Source organism: Gracilinanus agilis, chromosome 2 (assembly GCF_016433145.1).
Source record: "Gracilinanus agilis isolate LMUSP501 chromosome 2, AgileGrace, whole genome shotgun sequence".
Taxonomy (NCBI): Eukaryota; Metazoa; Chordata; class Mammalia; order Didelphimorphia; family Didelphidae; genus Gracilinanus; species Gracilinanus agilis.
The window spans coordinates 700,531,054-700,552,680 of NC_058131.1; the positions used below are offsets into that span (position 1 = coordinate 700,531,054).

The window sequence follows — 21,627 nt, forward strand, 5'->3', positions numbered from 1 at the left end:
GCTAAAAATGTATTACTGCAGATTTGGCTTATTTGGAACCTATTAACTTTGTTGATTCTATTTCTTGAAGGACAAATTAGATGATACATAGTTCCTTTTTCTCATTAATATTACAAAATGAGAAAAAATGTGTTAACTTTTAATTTTTTGTCTTTTATATCAATCAACATCTATTAAGTGCCTACTATGTGCCAGGCACTGGGCTAAGGTAGTTTTGTTTGTCTTCATGTTGCCTCCTTCAGATATTTCCTTCAGATTTGCATTATGCAAATCCTCTTGGTTTTGTTTTAGAAACTTACCATATATTAAAGTGTATAACTTTACCCAAGTTTTCCTTTGATTGAGTTTGCTTGTTCATTAGTTGAAGTTGACCTCTCCCTAGTTTCTGAGTTGTGGTGATCTCTGCTCATTAGCAGATGCTTAAATAGCAAAGCTTAGGTAAAACTTCTAAGAGAAGTCTATCTCAGTGTATGTCAATGTTTTCACTTTTACCAAAGTAAGTTCAGATTAACTAGAAAGTAGACATCTCTCCTGCATAGTTAGAACAACATATTTATCAATATCCAGATGAAATGATATCTTGCAGGCAGAGAATGAAGAGTTTTCCTTGGAAATAGACACAGACATTCTCTCTCTCCTTCTCTCCCTCTCCCTCATGATCTTTGGGAATAGGAAAACATGTCTATCGAATTCAGTCATCAGGGAGCTATTTGTATTTCTCTCATAGACTTTAATACCTTATTCCTTTATTATAGGTATTACTATCATCCTATGACTAACCCCACATCTCTGCCATGTGATACATTTTTTCTTCTTCTTTTTTTTTATTTTAAACCCTTAACTTCTGTGTATTGACTTATAGGTGGAAGAGTGGTAAGGGTAGGCAATGGGGGTCAAGTGACTTGCCCAGGGTCACACAGCTGGGAAGTGTCTGAGGCCGGATTTGAACCTAGGACCTCCTGTCTCTAGGCCTGGCTCTCAATCCACTGAGCTACCCAGCTGCCCCCATTTTTAATATTTTCAGAAATTAAGATATATTATCATCATTTACCCCAGGCACTGATGGTTTTAATGGAGACAGAATATTATTGAAATAAAGTACTTGATTAGTTTTGGCAGAAGTGTAAATAGGATCCAGATAAATGAATTTTAAAAATTTTAACCTACATTGTGCCATTAATGAAAAAAGACAAGGTTATAGGTAAGAAATAGAAAACAGGTTAATAGTTTGGTTTAATATCTTCAAAATGACTGTGGGATTGCTTATAAGTTGCATTGAGAACAATTGACCAGATATAGCCCTCTGCACAATGAATTCATTTGATTATTTTATTATCTTATTGAAAGTACAAAACTAGAACATAATTTCTCCCCCTCTTGGTTTTTGTAGAGCAGGTTGTTGCGTTGGATGCCCAAAATATAGTAGCTGTTTCCTGTGGAGAAGCTCATACACTTGCACTCAACGATAAGGGCCAGGTGTATGCTTGGGGACTTGATACCGATGGACAGCTGGGTCTGCCAGGGACAGAAGAGTATATCAAAGTGCCCAGGTAACAAAGGGGACCAATAAGAGGTCTTTTATTTTTTTTCCTTTAATAGTTATTAGAAAGTTGAAAATAATCACTTGTGAAAATTATTTTTAAGACCTTATTAAGTGTTCTGCTGTGTCCTTTGCTTTGCAGAGGAAAAGTGAGTTACCTTAAAAAATATTTTTCTCCCTTTGTGAGATTGTAATAAGGCATCTTGATGAACTGCCTCACTTCATGTAGTTCCTGAAATGTTAGTTTACTTTATTTCACCCCTTCCTCCCCAATAGATCTTTACTTTGGATTACATTTTTTAAAATTTAAGAAATCACAATATCATAGAAGTCATTTTTACTAAAATTTTTTTGAGTAGATCTGCTTAAAAATCTTAATTCTTCTCTCTTATAGAAATGCTTTTTTACTGTCGTGATTTACCATATAGTCATTAGTGAAACTTTAAAAATCCATGTAAATTTGTAAACCTTTCTAGTTCCCTTTTGATGGGTATAAAAAATCTTGCTCTTCTAAAAGTTGTTTTACTTTTCATGCTAGTGATAGTTACAGAAACAAGAGATAAGCTACATGTGGCATACCCTAAACTTATTTTAGTCCTATTTCAAAATAAAAATAAGTTTAAAAGATAACTTTTTTATGTTTTTATATCCTTTAGTGATGCTTCTGTATAGATTCAAATATAGGATTAAATTAAAATTTTTTCACTATATTAGGAAAATGAAACCTCATAAGATCCAAGCTCTAGAGTTGGCAGGGATTTTGAGGCTGTGGAATCTAACCCTCTGATTCTACAGATGAGGAAAATGGCCCTGAGAGATTAAATTATTTGTTCAGAATTGATGTAAGGCAAGATTTGGATTCAAGTTTTCTAACTGCAGAATTAAAGTCCTTTCTACTGTCTTCTGCAGCCTCCTAATGAATTAATATCAGGGTGAAATATTTAATTTTTTAAAAGTTATGTAAACTATAAATGAATGAGCTTATTTTTTCAAAATCACATTTGCCCACATATGTCCAGAGGTGTTTTTTTTAAGGTAGTTCAAGTTTAAGTAATTCTTAATGTTTAACAAATTATTATATAGCTAGTGATTTTTATTGCTCATTTGACATTTTCTATCAGCAGAGTATGTTGAGGTCCATGGGATTCGTCTGTATCAAATGTAGGTAGCTAGAAACTGTAGAACATTAACAAAGATTATTGCTGCTCCAGAAGAAACAAAGGAAAATAAAATAAAGTCAACAAGCCTAATTCCCAGTGCTCTACCAATGTTCCATAACAATGTAGTTGCTTGGGATGGGTTGTTTTATGGCTGTGAAAATTGAAGCTTTTAAATTATGTTTCTATAAATTCCATTCAAAACAAGTTAAGAAAATTCACACTATATTGGATACTGACAAATTAGGTGATATAGAGAATTCAAAGGAAGAAATAAAGAAGTAACAGCTAATATTTATATGGGACTTTTATGTTTTGCAAGGCACTTTACAAATACTGTCTCATTTTATCTTCAGAATAACTCTAGAAAGTAGGTGTAGTTACTATTAAGCAGCTGATGTATGCTAGGTCTAGAGTCAGGGAAATCTGAGCTAAAATTTAGCCTCAGATACTTACTACCTGTGCGACCCTGAACAAATCGCTTAATCTCTGTCTGTCTCAGTTTCCTTAGCTAGAAAATGATGATAATAATAGCACCTATTCCCCAGGGTTGTTGTGAGGAGCAAATGAGATAATATTTGTAAAAAGTGCTTAGCAGAGTACCTGGCACATAGTAGGTACTATACAAAATCCCTTCTCTTTCCCTCTCCATTATCCACACTTTATAGGTAGGGAAACTGAGGCTACGGGAAGTCAACCTATTTAGGATCACTCGAGCTGGTTTTGTACTCACCACTTTTCCTGACTTCAGGCCCAGCACTCCCTACCGTACCACCTAATTGCCTAATTCTACAAAATTAGTCCACCATCCTACTGAGGATAACTTGATTTTGAAATCTAAAGAACAAAAAAGATGCAACTTTTATTGTTTTTGAAGATACAAGTTTTGCCTAGTTGGTGAGTGATCTCATTGAGCCTAGAACCCTAGTATCCTGCTTCAGAGTCCAGTGCTCCGTCCACCCACTCATTCTCTCCTTCTTTCCTTCCTTTGCTTCTTCCTTAAAAGTTTTCACTTGAGCCTTTCCTTTGATTTCTGTGTGATTCTTAAGACTGGATCTCTTAACATCAGTCTTTTCTCGGTCCCTATTTTCATGATTTGTAGCAGTATTTTTAGGAGCTGTTTCTTTTCATCTCTTTTATTCCATTTCCTTTTCTTACCCTTTCACATTACTTTCTGAATCATATCATTTTTTTCTTCCCCATTGTCCATTTTTAATAATTTCTATATGGAGGATTTGGGTCATAAGATAGAGTTGAAAGTGAGGGATTGCCTCATTCCTTCCCATCCTGCTCCCTGCCCATGTTTTACAGATGAGGAGACTGCTCCAGACAGATAAAATGATTTTCTCAGTGCCACCCAGGGAGTGAGCTAGTAAGCAGAGCCAAAATTCAAACTTATACTTAAGCTGTGGCCTAGGTCTCTATGAAAGAGTAAGTGCATCCTCTCTCCTCATGGTTTCATCAGGCAGGCAACATAGTATAATGTACAGAGAGCTGGGTTAGGGCCCCTGCTCTTCTCCTAACTCATAGCTTGGCCCACCAAGGCCAAGTCATGGAACCTTTCTTAGCCTCAGTTTCCCTATTTGTAAAATGAGGCATTTGGCTTAGATGATGACAACTCTAAATGTAGGATCTGAAAATAAGCCTCTTCTTCACACTCTCACTTCTGTTGCTCTATATTGAATTGGATAAATTAAGCATTGAAAAGTAATAGGGCTGAGTAGTTAGTTGGCTCAGTGATAGAGATCCAGGCCTGAAAACAGGGAGGTCCTAGGTTCAAATGTGACACCAGACACTTTCTAATTGTGTGACCTTGGGCAAGTCTCTTAATCCCCATTGCCTAGCTCTTACTGTTCTCTCTCTTTTAAAAAAATATAACCCTTACTTTCCATTTTAGAATCAATATTGTGTATTGGTTCTAAAGCAGAAGAGCAGTAAGGGCTGGCCTTACTTAACTGGGGGGTTAAGTGACTTGCTCAGGGTCACATTTGCCCAGCTAAGAAGTGTCTAAAGTCAGATTTGAACCTAGGACCTTCCATCTCTAGGCCTGGCTCTCAATCCACTGAACCACTCAGCTACTCCTAACCAATTCTTTTTTTTTTTTTAAACCCTTATACTTCGGTGTATTGTCTCATAGGTGGAAGATTGGTAAGGGTGGGCAATGGGGGTCAAGTGACTTGCCCAGGGTCACACAGCTGGGAAGTGTCTGAGGTCAGATTTGAACCCAGGACCTCCTGTCTCTAGGCCTGACTCTCACTCCACTGAGCTACCCAGCTGCCCCCTAACCAATTCTTAATATTGATTCAGAGACAGGAAAAGTAAGGGTTTAAAAACAAGTGTTAGGGAAGAAAAATATCAAGACAGAGCATAATGAAATTGCATTTTGAAAATTGCATGAAACTGATACACTTATGACTGCCCTCCCTTTTCTTTATATCCTTATACCTTCAGGGAAACTATTATTCAAGTCTGCACCTCTAGATGTCTTTACTTTGCAAAACATACATGAATGAGTTGTTGATCCTAGTGTTTTATTTTAGTTTTTAATCAGTCTTTTTAATTAACTTGGATTTATTTTGATGTTTTGCCATTTTTCTTGACTTCAATTCATCTTAAAGTTTACTCAGATTTTTGCTTGTTTTTTCTTTTATGAATAGATATCTTAGTAATATCAGATTATAGTACTGAATCAGTGTAAAAAGTACTTTAGATGCCTGCTAAAAGACATTTAAACTGTTACTGGTAAGCCAGGAGTGACTGATAGAGTAGGACTCTCTGTCCATGGGGGATTTGTTCTAAGACCTACTGAGGATGACTGTCTGAGCGGATATAAATAAACACCTGCTGACCCCATATATATGTGCTTTCTTTCAGCTAGGCACTCTGTCCTCCCCTCCCCTGCTTCCCCCAAGCTTTAAAAAACTAAAGTGAAAGCAGAGGGGGCAGACTTTCAAGGTCAGGATAACTGAAACCCCTTATTCCTGGAGGTTTGCAATTAGGGTAACTGAAACAAGGGACCCTCCAGCATTTCATGGATAACTGAAACCTGGGATAAAAGGGGCTTACTAAGTGTTTGCATTTAATGTTAAAACTAAATCATAGCAATAATAATATTGCTGTATCTTGTCTCATTTTCATTTCATAAAGTGCTTTCATTTTTCTCAGTTAACCCCCAAAAGAGCTCCATATGGTATGCAGAAGAAGTAATATTCCCATTTTACAGTGACAAACCTGAACCACAGAAAGGCCACCCAGGACCACCTAGCTTATTAGTAAAATTTCAGACTGGGGATAGAGCTTGAGTGAAAATTAATGCTTAGGAATGGGAAGAGATTCCTTGGAACATTGTGGCATTTGAATCAGCTTTCAGGCCAATTGGCTAAAAGAAGGGAGAAAGCCATGAACTTTCTAAAATGAAAGAGCCAAGAAATTAACAACAGGCTGCACCTGGAGTCTTCACATTAGACTAGATCAGTGATTCCCAAAGTGGGCGCTACTGTCCCCTGGTGGGTGCTGCAGCAATCCAGGGAGGCGGTGATGGCCACAGGTGCATTTATCTTTCCTATTAATTGCTTTTAAAATTAAAAAAAAAATTAACTTCCAGGGGGCTAAATAATATTTTTTCTGGAAAGGGGGCGGGAGGCCAAAAAAGTTTGGGAATCACTGGACTAGAGGAAAGAATGTAATCTATAGGAATCCAGGATGAGCCTCATATACTGAATTTATTCAGGCTGCAGTCTTTGCTGGCCTCGGGTTTCTTTTGGAAAGTTGATAAGTGACTTTGTTCAGTGCTTAGTATTGAAAATGCCTCCTTACTCAGGTGAAACCTCACTGAGAAACCATTTGCTAAATTCTGCTAGTAAGTTTTGTCTAATTTCAGCCCAGAGTATATATGCAAATCAGGAATTTCGAAGAAACAGTGAATTTAGATAGGATGCAAATAGTTTGTGTTCTTAAAAATATTAGTTTAATTTTGTTTTTGTTGTAAATAGTTGAAAATAAGTTAATTGAAATCAAAATTTTCGTTAACATCTCCCCCCCCTTTATTTTATTTTAAATTTCCACATAAGTTTTCTGAAGTTAAATGATTCATGTTGTCTCCCTCCCTTCTTCCCTCCTCTCTCCCAGAGTTGACATGCAACTCAGTGTGGGTTATACATATAATCTGTAAAACATTTCCATATTATTCATTTTTCTAAGTGAATAACCTTATAAAACCAAAGCCACCCTGAATCATATACTCAAATAAACAAGTGGCAAATCAAATGTTATCATCTGCATTTATACTCCAACAATTCTTTCTCTAGAGGTGGATAGCATTCTTTTTTATAAATCCCTTAGAATTGTCCTGGATCTTTTTATTGCTGTTAGTAGCAAATTATATCATATTTGATCATTCCACAGTATTTCAGTTACTATGTCTAATGTTCTCCTGGTTCTGCTCAATTCACTGCACATCAGTTCATGTAAGTCTTTCCAGTTCTTTCCAAAATCATCCTGTTCTTTGTTCCTTACAGCACTGTAGTATTCTGTCACCATCATGTACCACATTTTGTTCAGTCATTCCCCAATTTAAGGACATCCCTTTAGTTTCTAATTTTTTGCCACCACAAAAAGTGCAGCTACGAATATTTTTGCATGAACAGGTCCTTTCCCATTTTTTTGAAATCTCTTTGGGATATAGACCTAGTGGTTCACATTGACATTTTAAGAAAAACTTTGGGGAAAGTTGGACTTTACAAACTTCCTGGTTTTGTGTTTAATGTAAAACTTTATGACAAGGTGACTTAGCAGACAAATGGCATTGCTGATGATTCTGATTAGTTACTGCTATCATCCAAACAGAAATGACTCTTTAAGTACTTTGTATAGATTGTTATAGTACTCTTAATACAGAGGTCAAACTACTACTTTCTCAGTCTGAAGCAATTGCTCACTTTTCAGCATAGGTATAATTGAAATAATAATGCCTTTCCCAAATCAAGAAATGTTTTTCCTTATAAAAACAAAAAAGAATGCTTTTTCATAGTTTCATAATAACTTCTGTAAACTATTTGGTAAAATAAAGCATCTTTTTTAAAGTTGACTTCAATTATTCAAATGTCTTATAGCCAGAAGCAAGAGATTTCTTAGTTTTTATTATATCTAATTATAGGCATTTCATACTGTTTGTCAGTAAACTGTGAATTCTGGATTTATTTGTTGGAATTGTATTTACTCTTTAGTATTCTCATTATTATTATTATTAATGTAATAGTCTGATTTCTGCTTTAAATTAGAAAGAACTAGAATTTAGTAGTTTGAAAAAGATTGACAAATGTAAAAATTAATATGAAATGTTTTATTTTGATTTAAAAAATAACTTTGACCTGAAGTATTTAAAGTTATCTAAAGAAATTTCATCCTTAGAATGAAGCATTTTCATAATTTCCTTAATATATATTTAAATAGTTTTAGATAAATAAAAAAATTTAAATGACAGGTACGTAATTTGAGATACAACAACAAAAAAAAAGAATAAACCTTTCAGAATCAATAACTAAGTATCAGTTCTAAGACAAAAGAGTGGTAAGAGCTAGGCAGCTGGGGTTAAGTGACTTGCCCAGGGTCAAATAGCCAGGAATTATCTGAGGCCAGATGTGAATCCAAGTCAACCAGTCTCTAGGCCTCTGTCTGCTGAACCATCTAGCCTCTCCCCTTGTTTAGAGGTTTTTAAGGAACACAGAGTAGAAGGAAAACTGTTTGAAATATGTTAGAAACCACAAAACAAATAAAAATGAAGCATTAATGTTTTGAGATTGCCAGTGTGCTTCAAAATCTTAACTAGTGTAAATTCAGTTGTAAAGAAGACTGGCACATAGGAGAGTAATTCAGGGATGAGTATAAGTATACTTTTGTTTGAAATTCATGCTTGCTTTTCAAGGTATTTTAAATTGTTTTTCTAAAATAGTTAATATTGTCATGATTTTGATCACAAATGTTAGGGAATTGTGCTCTGATGCAAGAGAATGCCACAACATGCCATTTGAACAGAGAGTTATATATTCTGTGTTTGATTAAGCTCTCCTTTTTTTTTCTTCCCTCCTAGAAATATTAAAAGTTTGACAGATATTCAGATAGTACAGATTGCCTGTGGTTATTATCATTCCCTTGCACTCTCAAAAGGTAAGCATCTCTCTCTTTTTAAATACCTCATTATTCTCATTTGATAGTTGTAGTGAATAAATGTTCCAAGCCATCGTTTCACAAACCTTATGGTTAGTGTACTTATGAGAAAAATTGATTCTTAAGGCCCATGGGGCTTCCCACAGATGCACATCAGAACTTCATTATCAGTACCTTGTCTACTTTTTTCAGGGGCTATATTTTTGAAAAGAACAGAACATGTGGTGCCAGGTGTAGGCCTTGTTTTCACTACACATGGCCATAAATGAAGGCAGATGTTAAGTGACCTTATGTTTGCCTGTGGGTAATTTTTGCATTATTTAATGGCATGTCCAGTGAACATGCTTTTCCTGACTGAGTTGGTGTGACTGGAGGGAGGATTCCAATGTCCTTCCTTCATGGAATATTGGCCTAGTATCATTATGGACTTTTTATATTGCCAATATGACATTTCAGTCACATTCCTTCTCTTCTTGCCAGTTATAAATCTATTATCTCTTCAGGCACCATATGTAAAATTAGTTGGACTTCCTTGTTTAAAGATAACACGAGGTCCATGTTAAACATCTCTATATTAAGGTGGTGAACACTGGCATGAAACTCATTTGTTTCATCTATGGATTATTTCTTTATTATTCCAAAACAGTTTAAGTTGAAATGCTTTACGGGTTTTTTTTGGTCAAACTGTTATGTTAAATGGTTATTTCTTCAAGGAATATATCACCAAAGATAATGCTACCCATTATATACCACTTTCATTTAGCAGGAAGGCAGGTACTATTATCTGTTGCCTGGGTAGCATGAAAGGAAAAATTCTTCCTTTTTGGTGTTGATAAACAGATCAAATCAAATTACATCTTTGTCCATCTGAGCTAACAGTCCTATTTTGTCTTATTTTCATTATTAGCATAGAGAAACTCTTCAGCAATCACTTCACTTTTGCTATCATATTTTTTTTTAAATCTTACCTTCTGTCTTGGAACCAATACTGTGTATTGGTTCTAAGGCAGAAGAGTGGTAAAGGAGTTAAGTGACTTGCTCAGGGCCATACAGTTAGGAATTGGAACCCAGACCCTCCCATCTCTGAGTCTGGCTCTTAGTTACTGAGCCACCTGGCTGCCCGATGCTGTCATGTTGATGGAGATTAAACCCTTTTTTAACTAAAACCAACCAGAATTTCAGTCTTTGATGACAACAGTCAGATGTTTAGAAAATAGATTATAGAATGTTAACAGAAGATATTTTTGTTTGGTGACACTGGCACACTAAATGCATTGAAGATCTGTTGTATCTATTACTCTTGACAATTGGTTCCTCATGGAATGAGAGAGTGATGTTTATGAAGAGATTCAAACATGTAGTCTAATGTAAGTTTTCATGTGCCACACATTCATTTGTATATCTTTTTGAAAGTCATCAAATAAGCACAATATAATTATGCATTTTTCTTGGGCTTCTAATAACATGTGCTTTAGTCAGTCTTTAGGCTGACTGGCCTGTATTTTATGTTTGTTTTTTTCTTCTCATGCTAGAATTTTGTCATTATGTCCCTTTAGTAATCACTGTTTTTGATTTTTTTGTGTTTCTTTTCCATTAGGTTTTTTTTTTTGGGGGGGGGGTAAAGGTTTAGGTATTAACTTTTTTAGGCTTTGTGAGCCAAGAGGCAAAATCAAGGATTTCCTATAGCTTACACAACAAGATTGAAAATAAATTTCCTCAGATTTTTTTATTTACTTAGTTATTATCATTATCGTAATTTCAGCTGGGTGCTTTTTTTTTTTGTAGTACAAGTCTATTAATGATAGGAAATTCTCTTTTGAGGGATAATATTTTGCTTAATTGGGGTTTAGAGTTAGTGACCCTTTTCATCAGACTTGATTGCAAGCATTCATCTGTTAATGCTGATCTGAAATGAAACTGTATTTCATCTTTGACCACACCTTTTATACAAATTGATCTCAGTTGGTGAACAGAAGATTTTAGTTGATCCTATTCATTGCTTGGAAGGCATTTATAGAATTCTAATAGATTTCTTCTCTTGAGATTTGCATGTCATTACATTGTAGATTAATCATTTCCAAATGAAAATTAAGTGGAAGCCCCTCAATTGCACAGTTGAATTTACACTGAGGTCTGAAGAATGGTTTCGGAATTGTGCAAATTTGTGTGGGAATAGAGATCTTGCTTCTTGTTTAACTTCTGACAGCACGGAAAGGGTATAAAGCAGTTTGACATTGCTTATGGCTTGTAGCTGTTGTTAAATTGACTTTACTGCAGTGTAAGTTTCACATATAAGTCCTGTTTTGCCTTGAATTTTAGATTGGATTTATATTAAGAAACATCAAGTCTGTCTTAAAAGCTAATTTCCAGAGCTCCTTGGTGTCCAGTAATAGTGGTTGAGTGGTGATTCTTTTAGTTCAGAACAATTTTCAGTCTTGGCCCAGAGTTAAAAATAATCGTAATGTAACTTTTCCCCCTTTCTTGTTTTGACATGATTGGATATGTATGAGTAATAAAATAAGTGTTATGGAGAAACATGGGATATTTGAAATACTTTTGAGTTATTCCCACATTGCTGCGGTTTGGAGTGCACTGAGCAGCCCTGCAAAGGGATTAGAGTATCATGCCCAATCTTTTTTATAGTCTCTCGATTCTGCCTTATGGTTTGAGAAGAGCCATAGAAGATATGGGAAGGAATGAGGGTGGTAAGACATGGTCCAAAAGCCATAGTTTGCTGACCCTGCACTAAAGTATCACATTGTCATGGGAAATGATGTGACAATTCCATCATGATCATTTGCATAGCGCTACTGTATAAAGTGATCCATATAGTCACATTTCCTATACCAGCTCTTTTCTTCCTTAGAACCAAATTCCACTGTATGTTTTTAAAGTTTATAAAGCTGTTTGTTCTTTTAAAAAATTTTATCTTATCCAAAATTTTTGCTTTCTATATCTCTGCCTAAAGGAATTTTGCCAATTTAGAATGATCTAGTGATCCCTTTTGTAGGTAACAACTTAAACTCAGGAAAAGAGAAGGTGGAGCTAGTTAAGAGTTTTCTTTGTACTCTGCTCTACTGAATCATTGTCTCCTTCAGTATTGGTTTAGAATTAGAATATGAAGAGATGGAAAGGAGAACTTGCTATTTATTTATTTTTATTGTCTACTAGAATAGAAGTTAGAGCTTGGGCCCCCTAACATTTATAACTCACATTTACATAGCATTTTAAGGTTTCCAGGACATTTGATGATAGGTTAGGTGATGTAAGAATTATTGTCCATGTATCGAGAGAAGCAATGTGGCCTAATGGAAAGAGGTTTGGATTTGGAGGCAGGATCCCTGGAGTCACTTTCTGACATGCCTACTTAGGGCATTTCATGAAACCTGGGCAGGTCACTGTCTCTGTTTTTTATGAGCAGGTTGGACTCATACATCTCAAAGTTACCTTCTTGTTTTAAATTTATGATTCCAGAACAACCAACTTGGCAGGTGACACAGCTGGAGTTCAACCTCTTTTCACAGTGCCACCTTGGCACAGTTTGAGTTTACAACCTTGAGATCTTAGACTATCTTTTTTAGAACAAACCTAGTCAGGTGACTGGAACCAAGCAGCTTATTGTGAGTATAGTGGACCCTAGTATCCCTTGTTAGATTTGGAACTATCATTTAGAGCTTGCTGTTCTGAGAGGGAAGAAATCTATTATGGGAAAAAATAGAAACATTGCACAAAATAAACAAGCAAATTGGTTTATCTAATCAAAATAGATGATGAATTAAAACTACTTTATGTAAGTTAAAATCCACAGAAAGCATACACACAAAAAAAGAAAAGGTGAGCCTGAGATTTTGACCTTTCCTTCTTGTACCTTTGCTTGCCTGAAGTATATTTAGTCTTCTGTCTGGCTTCAAGAAAGAGTGAGAAGCCTCTTGAGTCTCTGGTTATTTATGTTTCCTACAGAGGGAAGAGGAGAGGAGAGAGTTAGGATATATAATTTATTATGTGGGAAAAGATAGCTTTAGATTAATCAGATTCATCCCTGTAATCCCATTTTGCTGTGGGGAAAGGGAACAGAATAAGCATTTAGATAGTTCCTACCACTTGCTAGGTACTGTGCTAAGTGCTTTACAAATATTTGGTCATTTAATTCTCACAACTGCCCTGTAAAGTGTAGGTGGTGTTGTTATTCTCTTTTTACAGTTGAGATAAAGAGGCAAACAGAATAAGTGATTTACCTAGTGTTTGAGACTAGATTTGAACTCAAAATTATCCTGACTCTCTTAACTTCTGCTTATCTAGTTTCCTCTGACATGCTTTGTATGCTATGCTAGTCATATTTGCTAATAACATCATGAAAGTGTTCATTTTTGACACTTAGATAATTCATTCAAAATGTTGCTAAAGTAAAAAATTTGTGATTTATATCCTCTTTTAGCATGATTACATTCAAAAGGGGGTGGCAATTGTGAAAGGAGGATGATTTGAATTGATGAAGCTTCTAAACTGAAGAGTTGTTTGTTATCATTAAAAGAAATGGAATTTTAAAAAGCAGCTAGGCGACTCAGTAGACAGTCAGATCTAGAAATGGGAGGTCCTGGTTTCAGGTCTGGCCTCAGCCACTCAGCTGTATGACCGTGGGCAAGTCCCTTAATCCCTATTGCTTAGTCTTTACTGCTCTTCTGCCTTGGAACCAATATATTGTATTGATTCTAAGAGGGTAAGGACTCTATTAAAAAAAAAAAAGGAATTTCTTACTTTAATTATTTAACTGCATTAAACTCAAAGCTAACACAGTATTGTTCGGTAGAGGTCCTTAGATCTGCTTAAATGAATAGATAAGAAATATGCAGAATTGACACGTAAGATGTTTTTATAAGGACTAAAAAAGTTTTTCACAAACACTTTAGACATCTCCTTGTGATTGTCTTTTCACTGTTACTTTATATAACCTGAATTTTTGTAACTAGTACAGTCAGAGGATTAACTGTTCCATTGGGTGATGTGTTTCCTCGCACCATCATGCATGTGAAGGTGGCAGAAATTTTTGCAACTTCTCTTGTTCATTGACAATTTGATTCAGTTCAAGACATCTGCCTTACTATGTGCTAGACTCTGGGATACAAAGACATAACCAAAATAGTTCCCTACCTTCAAGTAGCTTATACTTTACAAAAAAAATGAAAAGAAAAACCTCGAATGATTTTATTGAGTGAAAAAATGTTTAAATACAACTTCCTGCATTTAATAGTCAAATAAACTCATGTGTGTTTTTTCTTCTTTTACAGGAAGTGAAGTTTTTTCCTGGGGACAGAATAAGCATGGCCAGTTGGGTTTAGGCTTTGAGCTGAGAAGTCAGAGTGCCCCGCAGCTGATTAAATCTCTGCTTGGAATCCCTTTCATGCAGGTAGCTGCAGGGGGAGCACACAGTTTTGTGCTTACCCTTTCTGGAGCGATCTTTGGATGGGGACGGAACAAGTTTGGTCAGCTGGGTCTTAATGATGAAAATGGTAGGTTCCCATTACCCTCTACCTAGGGTAGATAACTCTGAAAGTGTCTTTGGAATTGATCTTTTATATTGAACCTTTACTATACCCTGACAGCTCAGCGCTAATAGTTTTTATCTTACAAAATCACACACCTGTCAGAAAAAGTCATTGCATAGCAGCACAAAGACATTGTACTGTTGACAGTCAGAAAACTGAGGTTCTAGTCTCCCCTTGCTAATCATGAGATTAGTGGTCAGGGGAACAGGTGGCTACTCTTTGTTTTCTGTTTATAGAGCAAGGAGGTCCATCTTTTAAGTCCTTTTCAGCTCTCAAAGTCTCTTAAGAGGACCAAAGTCTGCTTGAGTAGATCATAGAAATGGAATCCATATGTTCTGAGTGTTAAATGAAACTTAAGACTATTTTGGCTCAGCACTTTCTTTCAAGAGTCCGTAACTTATTGTGAGGCAAGGTGCTTATAAAGATCTTTGTTTTTCAATTATGAGAGTTATCTGAGAGGGTCCCCCAGCAACACTAAGCAAATAGTTGTAACAATTTGGGAATTGCAGGTTACTTCACCCTATTTGACAAAGTAAAGTTCATTAAAAAATGTATCTCCTACAAAATAGTTTACATTTATTAGGCACAGAGGTGGACGTAGTTCAGAGAGTGCTGGACTTTTGATCCAGAAAGGACCTGGGTTTCGAACTTGGCCTCAGGTACTTCCCAGCTGTGTGACATCACCCTGGGCATGTCACTTAGCCTCTGCTTTAGTCTCCCATCTGTAAAGCAGGGATAATAACAGCACCTGCCTCCCAGAGTTGTTATGAGGATCAGAGCTAATATTTGTAAAGTGTTCTGCAAACCTTAAAGCATGACATAATTGCTAGTTACCATATTTATATAGCATTTAGGAAACTTTTATAAAGCCCTTTCTGCTTTAGTTTTGAAGAGTTCTTTGACCTTTGAAAATGACAGTTCAGAAACAGAGAATATAATTTATTGATAGGGGTAAGGGGCTAGCCTTATTGGTATGGGGAATTCCTCAGGTGAGAAAACTCCCTTTCCTAGTGCAGGCCAGCATCTTCTTTGAAACTAAGAGTCTTTCAGAATTGCCTCGTACTCAAATGTCAAAACACATATCTTACAATACTCCCAAATGTGGCCTGAACCAGATTGAAATATAATTATGAAATATTTAACAAAATAAATAAAAATAAGACAGAATATGGATAATATTACATTTTAAAATGAGGTCAGTAATTAGCCCTTCAGGAATCCTTCTGTGCAGTTTGGTGACCCCTGTATCTGTGTTTGAGTTCTGATTCTGCTGAGAGATTAAGTAGTTTATAGCCAGTACTTGTCAACAGTGGGACTTGCATATAAACGGATCTGACTGGCTCTGAGGTCAGCTCTTTGTTAGCTATTCCATGCTTCCACTTGCCTTCAGAATAGCTGAAATGGTTTCAGGTACCCAAATAAGAAATGGATGAGTAGTTTTAAAAATTCTTTTTCACAAACCACTGATACAGTGGACAGAGCTATGACCCAGAAGTTTGGAAGACTTCAATTCAAACCCTACCACTAACCAACAACGATGTGAGACCTTGGGCAAGCCCAAAAGCCTGAGTGTTCTCAAGCAGTCTTAAGTGACTTTGGTACTCTGATGAAAGTCTAGGTCCTTACGTGGTGTGAGCTTCTTACAAGACATGATATTCTGTCTCCAAAAAAGACATTAGGGATACTCCAGCCCAGATGAAGGACCAGAAGCTCAGTGTCTGGCTAAGGATCACATGGCTGTTTGTCACAGAGCCAGGCCTAGAACCCACATTGCCTGCTTCCTATTCATTCCATTGTGTTTCTCATTATACCATCTCGTGTTATCCTGAATGGATCTTAAAATTGACATGACAGTAGGTGCTTTAGCAGTTGAGGTCAGTTAGAATTGTAGAACAGGGCTTACAGCCCAAAGAGACCAATTCAGCATTGCCATTCCATGTTACTTAAAAATGTGCCCTGTACGTTTGTACCACATGTACATAATTTAGAATGTAGATAGTTGTGCCCCTTCTTCCCTTTTCAATGTGAGACAGTTTTCCTATTTGCTGCTTGGCTTAGGAAATTCATTGAATAGCTTCAGCAAGCATTTAACAGATGTGCTAGGCACTGTCTTAGGAATCAGAGCCACAAAGACAGAAATGAAACAGCTACTGCCTCTAAGAGGGGTGCCATAGTGTGCAAAGTGCTGGGTCTGGAGCCAAGAAGATGACCTCTGTCAAATATGGCCTCAGGCCCTTGCTAGCTGGATGTCCTTAGGCAAATTCACTTAGCCTCTGTTTGCCCATTTGTAAAATTGGACTAACAGCACCTACCTCGAATGGTTTTTGTGAAGATTAAATAAGAGAATAATTAAATGCTTACTTAGCACAGTGTCTGCTACATAGTAAGTGCTATATAAATGTTAGCTTTATTAACTCTATGTGCCCATCAGAGATGTATTCAAGAAAAACAAATGAAACCTGAGTAAATACTTGATGCATAATGTAAAAATTGAATGAGTTTTAAAGTGTTAACATTTTTGTTTAAATTTTCAGATAGGTTTGTTCCTAATTTGCTGAAGTCACTAAGATCACAGAAAATAGTTTATATTTGTTGTGGAGAAGATCATACAGCAGCTCTTACCAAGGTATAAATCTTGTAAAACTTTAGACTTCATTCTTTTATGCTAGTAGTAATTATCAGATCAGGACAATTCTTGGACTTAATGAAAACTATTTTCAGTGTCATGTAAAAAAACAGGAGTGTAGTGCTTGTGTGTTGTTAGGAAAAATATTAATAAAAAGGAATATTATAAATGCTCATTTTCAACAATTGTTTCCTCATCTTCTTTCTTTGTTAATTGGCAGTGTTTTGTATCATAAAAGAAAAATACTATGGCATGAAGTTATGTGTGACCCTTTCTGAGGTTTAATTCTCCAGCTTTGGGTTAAGTATTGCTGAGACATCAAATTTTCAGTGTTAAAACTTCCTCTCTAGTGCATTGTGACTTGCCATGCTGGGTAGATTAATTCCAAATTATACTGTACAGCTGTGTATTGTTTTAATTTAGCATCCATTTGGCTTATAAATATTTTATACTAAGTAGTAGAGGAAACTGAAGCCCTCTATTATCCACAGGCCAAGTACTGTGCAAGCAGTTACAATAAGAGCTTTCCTCACACAATCTTGCCAGTGGCTTCATCCCTGACCTGGAAGGAGCACCCTATCTTGGGGTGAGTGCTAATTCAGTGTCAGTGCTGCTTGGTCTGATATAGAGATCAGCAATTAATTGAAAAGAAACAGTGGACATGATCCCCCAAAACTTTTCAAGGTCATTATTTTATGTTTATGTCTAAGAGGACTGGCAAGGTCTCGCATTGACCAAATTTGAAATGAGTGTGTTTATTTGTTTTTTCTTCTGCTCTGCATGGTGGATAGACACAGTTAGGAAACATGAATTAGAATTTGAAACTTTATATTCCTTCATATTTAAAATTGACTTACAATAAATAGTATCCTTAATAATTAACAAATGTTTGTCAACCTAAGATGTCTACAGTGCAAAAAGTACAAATTTTTAAGTTAAATAGCTACTACTGTACAAAACTTTTCTGCTTGAGAAATTTTTACTTCTCAAGGTTTTGCTTGATAACTAAGCATGCTGAATAAGTTTTTTTTTCAAACATTAAGTCATGTACTCAAAGTAAAATTTTAGCAACTTTCATCAGATATTGGCAGCAAGAAGTATTTAGAGTATATTAAAACAATCAAGATGTTTTATAGGGTTTTTATTTATTATAAGAAGACTAATAGTATTAACTATATTATTAACTAAAATTTATTTGTAAAATCATATACTTATGAAAGTGTGGTGAAGAAAAAGAAATTTTTAAATATTCTTGTTTTGGGGATAATTGGTAGCTGGTGGCACATTTTTGCAATTGAACAATTTCAGGCTATTATTGATGTGGTTCTAATCAAAAAAGCAAAATTACTCAATTTGAATTTAAAAATGTTTGTGTACTATAATAATATAGAATGAAAGAAGAAAATTATGATCTCTTTTACAAAGATTTAAATTGAGAACATAACTGGTTCTTCCTGAGAGATTTTATAATATATAGGTTCCAAAGTAATCTTTCAATAATGTAAAAATAACATTTGCATAATTTGAGGGTGACACAATTTTAAAGGCATAATGTGAAAAAATAAAAACTCCCATCAGTTTTGGGTTTAGTGGAATCTTGTTGGCATTTAATTAGAATTCATTAAGATAATAGTAATAGTTATAGAAATAAATGCCAAGAAAAAAAGATGAAGATATTCATCTTTTTAGTAGTAACAATGATTAATATTTATTTCTGAATAATTTTAATTTTAATAACATAGTAGTAACTGTGTGGTTATACCACTAGCCTTCAGCTCAAGACTGTAAATAAAATAAAATGATAAAATATTTAGAACTGTGTTTCAGTATCTTATAGGGAAGGAATAGGAAGGGGGAAAAATTGACTTGTAATAAAGACACTTATTTTTGTGTGGTGTGGTCCTCGTGTAATAAATGGGGTACTTTATATTTTTTCCAGGAAGGTGGGGTCTTCACATTTGGAGCTGGAGGCTATGGTCAGTTGGGGCATAACTCGACCAGCCATGAGATAAACCCCAGAAAGGTTTTTGAACTTATGGGAAGCATTGTCACACAGATTGCATGTGGACGGTAAAGTACATTGGAGAACATAATTATGGCGTCTGTGTTTCTGCACTATATTATTTCTCTTTCTTTCCCCATCATCTTTGTATCTGGGATAAAGAACAGTTTTATGCATATTTACTTATGTGGATAGAATACCACACATTCTTCCTGACTTGAGTTCAAATCTGGCCTCAGACACTTACTATATGACCCTGGACAAGTTACTTAATCTTGTCTGCCTCAGTTTTCTCATCTGTAAAATGAGCTGGAGAAGGAAAGAGCCAACCACTGCAGAATCTTTGTCCAGAAAATTCTAGATAGCATCATGAAGAGTCAGACACAATTAAAAAAAGGCAAAAATAATAAAAATTAAATTGAAAATATATTGCTTGATTAAATAGTTTCTCCAATGCTCTTAACTCCTTATGTTAAAAACTGGCTTCCCCTAATAGTCCATTTCTTCTACCCTATTCCCCTGGTGAATGCTTTTTGTTGTTCTCTGCCTATTTGTTGGCATCAGGTGGAGAGATTCATAGATTTTTTTTCTTCTTTGGCTCATTAGAACTCTCCTTGTATCTTGCGTCTCCTGGGCCTGATACAATACAGTGATCAATGTAGAGTTGGCCTTTTATAAATACTTATGGTTGGTTGACAATGCCTTGATACCTTTCTTCCTTCCATGTTTTTCCTCACCACGAAGTACTTGAATTTTGGTGTCCACATAAGTCTTGCAGTTTCTTGGGTGACTTCAGCATCTTGCTCTCAGTCTTTCTCTCTAATACATCTCTGGCTATTCTCAGGGTCAGTAATATTCCTGTCCAAAACCTTTCTAACCTAGGACTATGCAACTGCTCATTCATTTCCCTTTAACAGCCTTCTCTATGCCACATATGCCTTGTGTTGTAGGGACAACACTTTGGGCCTCTTTGCCCCTCAGAGGTATGTGAACTTTCTTTCTCTAACCCTAATCCAGTATACTACCACTTGTCCCATTTCCCCCACTTAAGATGAGTCTTTTTGCCTTCATTGTGACTTATAACTCCTTACCTGCCACCCCTCAATCTATCTCTTGAATTCTAACACCCTTTGCCTCCATTCCTATCTTTGACTTCATGTTCTACTTAATGAATATGTGAAAGAGAATTAAACTTACTCTCTTTGGCCCCAGGAGTGATGAGTACAAATTACAAATGGGCAGAATTTAGTCTTAATATTGGGAAAAATATTTTTAACAATTAGAGCTGTCCAAAAGTGGAAAGAGCTATATTAGAAAGTGATGAATTCCTATTCATTGTCAGGCTTCAAACAGAAGCTAGAGTGTTCTTTGCCTAGTCTTTTGTAATATGTTATCTTTTGAGTATGAGTTAGACCACATGGCTATTAAAGTTCTTTCATGCTGTCCCCTACCACCATTCATATTATTCCTGATGTATCTTTAACGTGGTGTAATCCTCCCTGATTCCTCTACTCTTGCTTCTAGGATGCCAATCATATATAGTGAAAGTTATAATATTGAATAATTTCATACTCACTTTTACTTCAAGGCTTTTCTACTCTTTTTTTTCTTTAATTCTTAACTTTCATCTTAAAATCAATACTAAGTATTGGTTCCTTGATAGAAGAGGAAGGATTAGGCAATTAGGGCCAACTGACTTGCCCAGGGTCTCACAGCTAGGAAATGTCTGAGGCCACTTTTGAACTGGGGACCTCCCTTCTCAAGTCCTGGCTCTCAATCCACTGAGCCATCGAGTTGCTCCCTGTCCTTGACTTTTGAAGATTTATTCCTTCTGAAGGATTATTCCTTCTGAAGAATTATTCCTTCACCTTAAAAAAAAACAAACAAAAAACAAGATTTATTCCTTCTGAAGAATTATTCCTTCACCTTAAAAAAAAAAAAAAAAAACAAACCAAAAAAACCCAACAAATTACCTTCTACCTTAGAATCATATATTATGTATTGATTCCAAGGCAGAAGAGTGAGTGGTAAGGGCTAGGCAATGGAGGTTAAGTGACTTGTCCAGGGCCACACAGCTAGGAAGTATCTGAGGCCAAATTTAAACCCAGGATCTCCCATCTCTAGGTCTGGCTCTCAATCTACTGACTACCCAGTGCCCCCTTCTTTCACCTTTTTAAGACAAATTACTTTTACTTTCCCTCTTGACATTCTCCTTATCTGTTGCCTAAGGGACCATGTTCCATTGATCATCCTTTCCCCCATGCATTGGTTTAAATGTATCCATGATATCAATTCGCAACCCATTCACACCTTTCCATCCTATGTTTTTGTTCACACTTTATAAAAAATCCTCCAGGGAGGAATCAACCTAGTGCATAGGATGCCTTCTTTTAGGTCTTCTCCCCTTCCCCAGGTGCCCATACCTTACTTGGGCTCCGTGTCTGTAATTGTTGTGGTCATGCTGCATGGCTGGCTCACTTTCCCCAGGAGCACCTTTCCTGAGCCTTGCTTTGTTTTGCTATGTTTTGCTTGGACACACATGATCATCATATCTCTGGTGTTGTGCACTTAGACATACTGGTGCATCTCCCGAT

General features: G+C 35.9%; 1 protein-coding gene across 6 annotated transcripts in view; it reads left to right on the forward strand.

Annotated features, from left to right (window-relative positions):
• The window catches only part of HERC4 (HECT and RLD domain containing E3 ubiquitin protein ligase 4), a 96,097-nt gene that overhangs the window by 26,276 nt on the left and 48,194 nt on the right, over window positions 1–21,627 (forward strand). For 5 of the 6 annotated variants that reach the window (XM_044659202.1, XM_044659203.1, XM_044659205.1 and 2 more), the window contains exons 2-6: window positions 1,391–1,550; window positions 8,786–8,862; window positions 14,148–14,369; window positions 16,940–17,031; window positions 18,971–19,101. In XM_044659202.1, the coding sequence (XP_044515137.1) occupies window positions 1,391–1,550; window positions 8,786–8,862; window positions 14,148–14,369; window positions 16,940–17,031; window positions 18,971–19,101 (682 nt within the window). Of the gene's footprint in view, window positions 1–1,390; window positions 1,551–8,785; window positions 8,863–14,147; window positions 14,370–16,939; window positions 17,032–18,970; window positions 19,102–21,627 lie in introns of those variants that run through there. The other variant, XM_044659207.1, reaches the window with a different exon arrangement.